The sequence below is a fragment of the Enhydra lutris genome, unplaced genomic scaffold (assembly GCF_002288905.1).
Source record: "Enhydra lutris kenyoni isolate GAN:26980312 unplaced genomic scaffold, ASM228890v2 scaffoldscaffold12, whole genome shotgun sequence".
NCBI classification, from domain to species: Eukaryota; Metazoa; Chordata; class Mammalia; order Carnivora; family Mustelidae; genus Enhydra; species Enhydra lutris.
The window spans coordinates 14,758,248-14,770,648 of NW_019154096.1; the positions used below are offsets into that span (position 1 = coordinate 14,758,248).

Here is a 12,401-nt window from a genome sequence, read left to right on the forward strand (position 1 = left end):
AAAGTGATGATGAATAAATCATTACCATGAGACAACTATGCAGGTTTATTTTGTGCTAATCTGTGCTACTCTTACAATCTGGATTTCTATATCCAGGGATATTACAAAGAAGAGCAGTGAAACAGGTTGACTTTAAGAAATATCTTACCAACAATTGGTGGTCCAAGGCTATTTCCGAGTCCAGCAAAGAACATTAATATCCCATAGGCATGGGCTAATTTTTCAATTCCCACAGTCTTTGTGGTCACATATGGGAAGATGGACCAATTACCAGTCAGAAACCCTAGAATCCCAGAAAGTATTGCCAATGTGACATAACTTTTGGCAAATGGAATTGCACACAAGGCCAGGCCCATGCTTATTAAGGTAGCTACGTAAAGATATAAGGTATTAATCCACTTGAAGTCAGCTAGTATCCCCAAGAGGAGTTTACCCACTGCTGTCATAATGCCAATAATGGAAATAAGAGGCATAATAAGCTCTTCTTCTTTCACATTTGAACTTCTTGCCACATCTTCCATAAGCAATGAAGGTGGGAATCCTCCGATGTCAAAAAGAAAGATAGCAATGAAGAGCGCTGAAAATACTTTGTTTTTAAAAAGAGCCACAGTTTCTCCGCAGTAGTTTTTATATAATTGCCACTTCCTCTTGGCAAGCTGTTTGCAAAAGTATGTCTGTTCTGCAACTTTCTTTTTGTACGACTCGGCCTCTTTTGTATGCGCCCCTGTTGTTGGGTTTTTATGAAGTAGGCTCTCCTGCTTCTGGCCACCACTGGCTAAGGCGCTCTTGCAAGTTTCCTCAGCACCGTAGCTCCTTCCAGGAATGTTTGTGTTTTCTTCCAGGTCCTTTTCTTTCTCGCTGTAAATGGAGTATTGATCTGGTACACTTTCCAGAGCTGTTTTTTCAGGCAAAGGGCAATCAGAGGACTGGAGGGGTCTCATCAGGCTGCCGCAGGCTAATATATTTAAAGCTAAGGCACCCACAATCAGCAGGCATCCATCCAGCCCATAGAACTCAATCAGCAACCTCTGCAGAGCAGCATATATAAAAAGTCCGACACTTGAACCTAAAAAGGAAATGGGAGCTATTCAGTCTTAATCTCTTACAATTTGAGACTCTCAGAACAACCATTATTAATACTGGCCAAATAAGAGTAGTAAAGGGAGAAGCACGGTTATATTCCAATAAACCTTTATCTATGGACACTGAAATTTTAATTGCACATAATTTTCACATGCCCTGAAATATCCTTATTCTGATTTTTTTATTAACCAAAAAAATGTAAAAATCATTCTTCGCCCATGAGCTCTCCAAAAAGAGGCAGAAGACCAGCTCTGGACTGTGGACATTCGTTACGAACCCCTGTGCACCACGGGACAAGATCGCTTCCCTCAAATATTTGTTTCATGCACACCATGTTCCTTTTTGTTGATGAGGTCACAATATTTCACATACTTTTATTTTTGGTTTCTTTTCGATGTTTAAAAACTTCTGCTGTGATTTCTGCTTTGCTTGTCCTCTTTCACTGCATGTGGATGCTGTAGGTTGAATGTCCTTGTCCCCACCCCAGTTCATATGTTGAAATCCTAACCTCCAACATGGTGGTATTAGGAAGTGGGGCCTTTGGGAGGTGATGAGGTCATGAACCCATGGAGCACTCATGAGCGGGATTAGCACCCACAGCAAAGAGACCTCTGAGAGACCACCTCCCCTTCCACCATGTGGAGAAACAGCAAGAAAATGGCACTCTGCAGCCTGGAAGAGGTCTGTCACCAGAACCCCACCATGCTGGTATCCTGATGTCAGATTTCCAGCCTCCAGAATAGAGAAATACATTTGTGTTTTAGTCCATGGGACTTGTTATCACACTAAGTAGATCCATGATTTCTCCCTAATTTTGTCTCACTGAGCTCCCTGTGACTTGAAACTAAAAACTCCTTAATTCTGCCAATTTAGGTGTCCAGAGTTGATCCACTTTTACTTCAGTGTTCCATGGCCCAAGCCCTTAGGCCTTCCATTCTAGACTGAGTGAGAACATACAGCATATAATTTCTGCCATGGTCGGCACACATAAATTTGGACATTAAGGGAAACCTAGGTCATAATTATAAGACTCCATGCGTTAGAGCCCTTGCTGTGTATCTTACACGGATGCTCCTTTAATATTCCCAATAACTTGATGTGATGAGTACTATTATTCCCATTTTACAGTTCAGAAAACTGAGCTTAACTCAACAGTTAACTGGACAGAATGGTTAGATAACTTGTCTGTCACCAGACAGCAAATGAATGACACAGGCAGGATTCAAAACCGGGTGGTCTGGGTCCGGGGTCTGTGCTCGTTGCTACACTCTAATGCCCCTACAAAAACAGACAGCAGATAAGCCCTATTGTCCTTCAGGCTCATGCCTGCCCTCACACTCCCTCCCACCCCTGTGCAACAGCCTGTAAGGTTCTTTGAACTGCATTCCAACTGCTTTGGGTTCTCCGTCTTCTGTTTTTGCTATTTCTTCTCCCAGTTGTGCCTTAACCTTAACTGTGTCCTCAGACTCTGGCCCTGTCTCCTCTCAGACCATGATTCACATTTCTCACCTGGCAATGCTTCCTTTAACCACCTTCAGTAAATATCCCGCTCCATTTAATTCAATCTGGAATCACTTTGTTGCCACTAGGTTAGCCTCAGGAATAAAACATTCGTTTGGATTCTGTTGCCAGAAAGATCATTGAACTTACTCGGTTTCTCTGGAAATGTGACCTTCCAGGACTACGTGCTCATTAGCGAATAAGTAGCATATGTAAATGTACAACTTTTACCAAACTTGGCAGCTCTGTCTCCAAAGCAGACTCATAAAGTTTTTGGCCACAGAAAATTTGGTAAGTTCCCTAAACACTGTAGGAAAAAGTCCATCTGAAAAGTACAACATGACTTTAAAGCATCAGAGGAACTCCGGAAGGCTGTTATATTTACATCCCCCCCCTGCCCCCCAGTGATTATCTCTTGATTATTAAAGAACAAGAGTCAACAGCCTGTCCTGAGGATATGCACATGGCCAGGGAGATGCACTCATTAATCAGAACTCTTGAAAAAACTGTACACTCTGCAGTAAGTGGAGATGGCAAGATGGCGGCATCAGGCTTCCTGACAGAGCCCGGGGGTCTCCACTTTTCCTGGCAATTCTCCTACCCCTCTCAGACAGAAGGGGCCTCACCTAAGTGCTCTCTGCTTCTCTGAGTAAAGCTCTCACCAGCTTGTGTCTCTCAGTTGACTAAGCCCATCAGCTTTTCTTTCCTTCATTATATTGGTCATCAAGTTCCCCAGATTTTTGTATATGTATCCTAGGATTTTCTGGAAGCTGTACACTTATTTACAGTTGAAAATAACATTTCCTTCTTGGACTAGAGTTAAAAAATGGTGCTCCCTAAGGGGGAGCTGGGAAGGGGCTGGTTAAACATCTGTGTTTGGTAACTTTTGACTTTGATTAGAAGGATGGATGGTGATAATGCTATATTTATTTTGAAAACGTACCTGTTGAAATCAGGCCAAGGGCAAGGCCTCGATGGCTGTCAAAATACTGGCATGTAATGGTCACTGTTGCCGTGTATAATAATCCACATCCGAGTCCTAAACATAAGAAGACATTGCATAAATTCAGATGGACTACGGTTCTTCAATGAAAAAACAAAAACCGAGAAGAGTAATTAAGTATGTCCTGTAGGTTGTTCTGTTTGTGACTGGCTAAAACTCTTCGGAGCATGGACTCCCAGATCCTTTACACTTAATGAATATATTTGGGTAGGCTCAGTTCTCACTCCACACCCATCGTAAGGTTGGGTTCAAATTAAAAAAATAAATAAAAAGTCCAATTGCTAAAGCATGAATGAATAATGCAAATTTAAATCAAGACATTATGGGCAGAGAGAGAAAATGGTTACATTACCAAATAATAAAATTTTATCCAACATGCCCCTTCTATCTCTCTTCCAAGTCCTCGCCCTGAGCTCAGCATCCCTTCCTCCTCAAAGAGCTCTAAACAATTTAAGAAATTTCCCTTCACTGGTCCAAGCTATTTTAGGAGGGCTATAATTTGCACACCCCAGTCTACAAAACAAAGGCCCCCCTGCAGGTCCTCTGGGGTTCTCAGATCATCCCAACACAGTTGTGTGAGTTTTTTCCTTTCAGAGATGCAAACTACCTTATTTAGGAGTAAAATGTCTTTAGTTTAAGATATCTTTGAAAAAAAAAAGGAAGCAAATAAAATAAAATATTAACAACTGTCAAATTTAAGTGGAGCATACAGTTGCTATATGATTCTCTACTTTTCTGTAGATTTGAAATTCTTTTATAATTAAAAAGAAAATACCTTACCAAATTTCCCTTTCTTGAGATCAAAGGACAATACTTATCTCTAGATCTTCTCCAAGGCTTTTATTTATTAACTTCATCTTTTCTTCCCTATTTAGCACCTGATAAACCCAGTTTGTCTTTCATAAAATTTTCCTCTGGCTTCTAACTTATGACTTTTTGCCTTTCTTCCACAACATTATCTGCTCTTGGGGATCATTCTATAAAAAACACATAAGCCATAGTTTAAAAACTGGATTTTAACCATTGCCCATTTAATGAGTTAGATCATTTTCAGTACTTTTAATTGGTACCTAAACTATGATTAGAAAGAATACATGGGCTTTGCAAATATACTCTATGTTTTAGGAAATTAAGACTTTAAACAATCTAAGACCTTGAGGATCGTCTGGGATTCCATAAAAAGTCTTCTTAAAGAAATGAGATAAACTAAAACAATTACACTTTAAGTAAACTTTTTATAACAAAGTGCCCTTTTTATATGATTTAAGGGGAAAAATATCAACTAAAACATGAGTTGGATTGATTTACACAGTTACTACGTGTATATGGGACACTTTGCGATATGAAATAAAACTGATTCCAGACAACCAATTTCAAAACCAAAAAATATCACCCTTAACTGAAACTATATGTCAGAAAGCCTAGGGAGGGCGAATGAATTTACTTTTCTGTGATTTGCTTGTTAGGGCTCTGTCAAATGTTAGGCATTAGAGACAAGGGGAAAAAAAGACATTTCTGATTGCTAAATGTCAATGTCAGAAAAGTTGAAGCAGCAACTTTTAAACTTTTAGCCTGAAACAAAAAAAGCCGTTTTTAAAAATTATGTCACAGCCATGGGTTTCAGTTAAGTTTATTTCACTTTTTTTTTTAATGTCGCAGAAATTTGAAATGCTTTCTCCTTAAACTTTTCAAAAAGGTAGTATGATAGGGCACCTGGGTGGCTCAGTGGGTTAAAGCCTCTGCCTTCGGCTCAGGTCATGATCCCAGAGTTCTGAGATCGAGCCCCAAATGGGGCTCTCTGCTTGGTGGGGAGCCTTCTTCCCCTTCTCTCTCTCTCTGCCTACCTCTCAGCCTACTTGTGATCTCTGTCTGTCACATAAATAAATAAAATCTAAAATAAAATTGTTTAAAAAGTGCAGAACATGTCATTTGCAACGATGTAGATGGAGCTACAGAGTATTCTGCTAAGTGAAATAAGTCAGTCAGAGAAAGACAAATACCATATGATCCCTCTCATATGTGGAATTCAAGAAAGTAAACAGATGAACATATGGGAAGGGGTAAAAGAAAAAATGCAGAGAGGAAAACAAGCCATAAGAGACTCTTAACTCTGGAGAAAAAACTGAGGGTTGATGGAAGGATGTGGGTGCAGGATGGGCTAATGGGTGATTATTAAGGAGGGCACTTGTGATGAGCACTGGGTGTTGCGTAAGTGATGAATCACTGAAGAAATGAAAAAAAGAAAAAGAAAAATGCAGAATAAATAATTGGGCTTAATATAACAGAGTATGAAAAGTATGTTGATGTGGTACCAGGTTCCACATTACAATTAACGTTGAAAAACCATCCCTCATCAAGTTTTGATATAGTACCAAAGAAGAATATCTATAATTACCTGAAAAGGCTATTAAAAAATCCTCCCTTTTCTACGTACATCTTTGTATGTGACTAGATTTACTTCATACACTTCAATCAAAAAAACAGATTGCAACAGATTATGTATAGAGCCGATATGAGAATCCAGAAGTCTTCTAAGAAGCCAAACATTAAAAAGAGATTTGCAAAACTACAAAATAATGCAGCTCTTTTCACTAAATTCTGTCTTTCTTTTGAGAAAATAGGGGTATTTTTTCATAATAATTACATTATTTATGTTATCATGTACTGGATTTGTTATTCTCTTTAAATGAATTACTAACCACATATTTCAAATTCCTCAGCTTTTAATACAGTTAATTTTAACAGAATAAATATCTACAAGTATAATTTCAAAAGCTCCATGGGGTCCAACAAAAAGAATAAGACTAGAATGAGTGAAGACTATCTTAGGCATCCGCCTGCAGTATAATTTTTAAACTAAATACCTATATTAGCAATTCAAAGCACGAACATTACTGAAATATTATCATTTCCCTTTACTTAAGTAGGTAAAAACAAAATGTACTTACATGTTCTGACATTTCCTTTCCACACCTTATGTTCCATTTCACACACCTCTGGGCAAGATCACAACTTCCGAGGCCTCTTTTCCCTCATCTCCTCCCATCAAACCAGACCCGTGCTCTTTATCATACTCACTACCTAAGTTATCAGCCTTCCTCTGGGCCCCGCCACTGCCTCCATTCACCTCCTCATCTTTTCTGAGCTGAATCCTGGCTTCCTCATCACTATCTCAAACATCCAGTACTTTTTCCACCAATCTGTCTTCTTTTTTTTTTTTCTTTTTCCAACAATCTGTCTTCAAAGCTGCTGTTATACAATTATCATTACGTCACACTCCTACAGTCAAGTCTGTATAAAAACATTTTGTCGTCCTTTGGTGCATACCAGGCTTTGAGGTGCTTGCTCCTATCCACATGACTTCTGTAGTCCTTAAACAAGTATCTGTAAGAACACTCTTATCCACCCTCTATCACACCTCTGAGCATTTGCACTCCTGTAGCTTCCTCCTTCCACCACCCCCCACTCCCCTTCGAAACCCATGCCCACCTGACCGCATCCTACTTGTCTTTCCACACACCCAGCTCACACTTAAACTCCTGCATGAAGTCTGCTTCAGCACCCCCTCCCCTATAGGTACATACGACACCGGCACGGAATATTGGTTTCATCCACAAGTGGCAAAACTATAAGTTTATCCCCCCAACTAGACAATGGGCTATCTGATGGTAGGCTGTGTCTTATTCATCCAAGTATCTTGGTTCCAGGTCCAAGCCCGGCACAGAGTATTTCTAAAATCTGATGAATGGGGGCATCTGGGTGGCTCAGTGGGTTAAGCCTCTGCCTTCAGCTCAGGTCATGATCTCAGTGTCCTGTGATCGAGCCCCACATCGGGCTCTCTGCTCAGCGGGGAGTCTGCTTCCCCCTCTCTCTCTGCTTGCCTACTTGTGATCTCTCTCTCTCTCTCCTCTCTCTCTGTCAAATAAATAAATAAATCTTAAAAATCTATATATATAAATTAAATAAAATCTGTTGAATGAACTCCCCATAGAAGTTAGTCTACTACCTTTCCCCATAAATCTCATTTGAGCTCTTAAATTTTTCTCTTCTTGTCTGTGTCTCTATACATATAACAAACACAATCACTCTATATGTATGTACGTGTGTATTATATGTATTTTTTATTTTATTTTTATTTTTTTTAAGATTTTATTTATTTATTTGATAGAGTTCACAAGTAGGCAGAAAGGCAGGCAGAGAGTCTTCACCCTGGGACCATGACCTGAGCCGAAGGCAGAAGCTTAACCCACTGAGCCACCCAGGCACACCATATGTATTTTTTAAATAATTTCTTTATATCTGTTCCCCATTTCAATGATGCTGATTTTTTTTTACTTTTTATTTTAGCCAGAAACTAAATCTTAGCTTAAAAAATATTAAAGAGTTTTTCTTTTACATTAATTAATTCATTAGGAAAGCCTCATTAGAAAGACAGAATTAGAATTATATGGTTTGAAAAAAGATACAACTAATTTGCTACTTCTATGCATTAAAGGATGATGATGCTTTGGGCAAATCACACTAAACTTCCTCATTTTCTCATTTTTCTCAATCCTTACATATAAACTAAAAAAAAAAAAAAACCCACCTACATCAATTAAACTAATAAGAGAGCTATGAGGAGAAAATATAACTGAAGTAAAACACTCTGATATAAAAAAAAAACCCTCTGATATTATAAAACGCTTCAAATTTAGAATAAGTAAAGCAAGCATCTCTAAAGAACTAATATGTGAATGAAAGCATGCAAAGTGGAAGTCTCATCTATTTTAGGAAGACAGGCAATAGAACATCTGAAATCATATATGTATTTTTGAAAATGTCCATGAATTTGTTTTAAATATCCTGCCATTATATACATATTTTTGCATGTAACTGAGTGGATATCTATCAAACCCCTACATTTATATATGAAAACTTTTCCCTGCAGTATTACTTTAATGAGAAGGAAACATTTTAGTAACAGTGCACTTTAACATGGCAATCTTAAAAAACAACATGGGTGAAGCTACAGAATCTGACACTGTGTGGTCAGGGGAAGGGTCAGTGCCCAGGACATTCCCTGTTTGGCTACTAGAAGTCTCATATCCTGGAAAACCCAATAGTCCTGGGCAAACCAGGATAGTGGTCACTGTAGTGTAGGGACTTGTCTCACTTATTTGGGGAGAATTCCCCTTCTGTATGTTTTAAAGCAAGTATTTGAACCACCTCTTGGAATAGCTGAGCCAAGACGATTTATTATCCTGACCAAAGGTTAGGACAGGCAATTGCATATAGTATTCCAGAAAAATCTACTTCTAGAAATGAAACTATGGGAAGGTAACTTAAAGCACCAAAAAAGATAAATAAATTTAGCATATCCAAGTGCAGCCCCTTCTTTAAAAAATATTTTATTTATTTATTTGACAGAGAGAGAGATCCCAAGTAGGCAGAGCAGCAGGTGGGGTGGGGAGAGGAAGCAGGCTCCCCGCCAAGCAGAGAGTCCGATGCGGGGCTCGATCCCAGGACCCTGAGATCATGACCTGAGCCGAAGGCAGAGGCTTAACCCACTGAACCACCCAGGTGCCCCCAATGCAGGTACTTTTATGCTACTAGCTTTAAACATCTGCATGGAGAGCTTAAAAGTGCAAGCGGTTGGCTAGCATTTTTAATAAACCGGCTCTGATTTTTGTAGCTTAGCATGAGTACCCTTAACATGACATTGACTAGTTATGAGCACAGGCTTGGCAATCAGGTAGGCTTGGATTCCAATCCCAGCTCTAACTTTGCTGGCTGGGCGACTTGAGGACTTGAGAGTTTCCTTAATCTCTAATTCTTAGTGTCTTTATTTTTAAAACAATCTCCACAAGATAGCTGTAAAGGTTAGGAGACATAAAAAATGTAAAATATTTAGTATCTGTGCCTGGAATATAATAAGTACTAAAAAATAAACCATTGTATTGATAATATGTTTTCACTTTTCACTGAGTGTTATGGCATTATATCAATAACAGCCTCAAACTAATCAGAAAATCACAGTTCCTTATTACAACTAAGCATCCGTGAGACAAAAAAGAACATCATTAATGATATAACCATTAAAAATAAAACAAAACAAAATGACTTATTAAAACTCTAATGGCTAAAATGAACCTCAGGAAATGACCTTCATTACATTTGCCATAACTGAGCAAACGTGGTCTTTTCCCTCCTCAATCTCAATAACCTGAGCAGATTCAGGACATACACAGATATTACCATGAACACACAGGAGGAGAAAATTGAATTTTTCCAAAAACTGAGAAGGAATAGTAAGAAAACACTACCAAGGTAGCTAAATAACAATATACTCTGAAGAAAAGAGACAGAAGACATTGATTTTGAGTTGTGCTTTTCAGAAAAGCCAAAATAAATTATTGGGGAGACACTTGAACAACTCAGAAAAGCCAAAAGAAATTATTGGGGAGACACTTGAACAACTCATTCAGCACATATTTCCCACCCCCCAACCCCCACCCTGCACCCAACTTCATTTTTCCTGATTTAATAAAGTAATTGAGAAAATAGAAGCCTGAATTCCCAGGTTTGGCAGTGTGGCTTGCAGTCACTTGAAAAAGGGGAAATGGTCATTCTATGGTAGCTATTAAAAACTGGGGCACCTGGGAGGCTCAGTTGTTAAGCATCTGCCTTTGGCTCAGGTCCTAATCCCAGGGTCCTGGGATCGAGCCTTGCATCAGGCTCCCTGCTCAGCGGAGAGTCTGCTTCCTTGCTTGTATTTCCTCTCTCACTGTCTCTCTCTGTCAAATAAATAAATAAAATCTTTAAAAAAAAAAAAAAAAGAAAAGCTGAACAAGATGATACTTTTTAAAACATCAGTTAAATGGTAAAACAGAATTATGCCCATTAATACACTTTAGTATCTTTTTTGGTATTGTGTATTATAATTAAACATACTAAAAAGCTTTAATTTCTTTTTCTATCTTCTTAAATCTGTCATACAAATATTGCTGATTCAAAAAGCTTCCTCAGTAGCAAAAAAACTGCTGCTGTGGTCTTGAACTAAGTGTTCAGAAAGGAATTTAAGGGAAGGGATGTATGAAACACCTCCTCGTGCTCCTCTATATACATTATCTCATGAAAAGGTGCAATAGCTTCATGAAGTCATTCAATAAAAATAAAAAGAAAAGCTCAGAGAGATTAAATAATTTTCCAAGATCACAAAACTAATAATAACGGTTATGCTAACTAATATTTTTTGAATTACATCCTCAATTCACAAAACCTGAAGGTGGATGTCATTATTACATTGTTTTAAAAATAAGAAAATAGGGGGACCCTGGGGTAAGCTTCTGCCTTCAGCGCAGGTCATGATCTCAGGGTCCTGGGATCGAGCCCCGCATTGGGCTCTCTGCTCAGCAGGGGGCCTGCTTCCCCCTCTCTCTCTACCTGCCTCTCTGCTACTTGTGATCTCTCTCTCTCTGTGTCAAATAAATAAAATCTTTAAAAAAAAAATAAGAAAAGAGAAGTTAAGTAACTTGTCTGGAGTCACACAGCTGGCAAGTGAATAAGTTAAGTTTAACCCACATGATTGGAGTCCAGAGACTGCCTCTTGGTGTTGGCTCCTTCCCTCCCCATACTCTCGCTCTTAAGAGACCATCTAGTTCATCCTAGGCAAATGAAAATGCTTAGTATACAATTCTGCATAGAACTGGTGCTCAATGAATTATTATCATTAAAGTGAATCTTTCTGGGCACCTGGGTGGCTCGGTGGGTTAAAGCCTCTGCCTTTGTCTCAGATCATGATCCCAGGGTCCTGGGATCGATCCCCACATCGGGCTCTCTGCTCAGCAGGGAGCCTGCTTCTCCGTCTCTCTCTGCCTTCCTCTCTGCCTACTTGTGATCTCTGTCTGTCAAATAAATAAATAAAGTCTTTAAAGTGAATCTTTCTTATTTTTTCTAAGAAATTCAATACAAAAAGGAAAATGCATTTAGAACATAATAATTTCCTGTCACTTCCTTTTCAACTGGAAATTCTAAGTGATGATACAATGGAAGTATTATTCAATATTATCTCATTTATTTATCCCAGAAATATTCAATGAGCCCTGGATTATGAGCATACCGATGAAAAAAGGAAAGAAAGAAACACAAAGATGTTGACCATGGCATTAAGGATTAATTATCTGCTGGCTAGGAGTAGTTCACAGGGCCCCAATAATTACCAGTGGAAGCGATCTCTTTATTAACTGAAATCCAACCCAATTCTTTTATTTGTTTTATTTGTATTTATATTTCACTTGACTTTATTTAGTCCTCACAAAACCTGTGTGAGGTAGGTTTCCCAGCCCGCCTTCACAGATGAAGGGACGGTCATTTGTCATTTAGCTTGCTCAGGCTCACAGAATCTCAGTCTCCTAACCCTAAACCCAGCACTCTCTCCAAGAGCTGACAATTGCTTCTTAGTTTCAGGGATTCAGAACCTATTGCCAAATCAGAGTCTTCAGACATGAGCCTGTTTTCTGACCCAGAATCATTAAGTGGAAGAGAGACCAGCATTCCAGGAGGAAAGACATTACAGTAAATGCTATGATAAGTATGTAGGTAATGGTACTGTAAATGCTTCCCTAAGTTAACTATGGCCACTTATTTAGGTAATTGTACACTAGTGAAAGTGGGATACCTTTTGACCATGGTTGGACACAGAACATGAGCTGGCAATGTTAACCAGGGGCCTCAAGCATTTACATGGCCTTAGGATCATGGCCTGGGTCTGGCCCACAATGGATCCACTGAGTCCATGGACCCATCCAAGTTCCTGATATTTCATTGGCTCACC

General features: G+C 39.0%; 1 protein-coding gene across 1 annotated transcript in view; it reads right to left on the reverse strand.

Moving 5' to 3' along the window:
- Nucleotides 1-12,401, reverse strand: part of LOC111145412 (solute carrier family 16 member 9) — a 49,320-nt gene that overhangs the window by 606 nt on the left and 36,313 nt on the right. Inside the window, exons 4-5 of the mRNA XM_022500290.1 lie at nt 3,527-3,622; nt 149-1,066 (exon numbers count right to left, since the gene is read on the reverse strand). Coding sequence (XP_022355998.1) covers nt 149-1,066; nt 3,527-3,622 — 1,014 coding nt within the window. The remainder of the gene's footprint in view (nt 1-148; nt 1,067-3,526; nt 3,623-12,401) is intronic.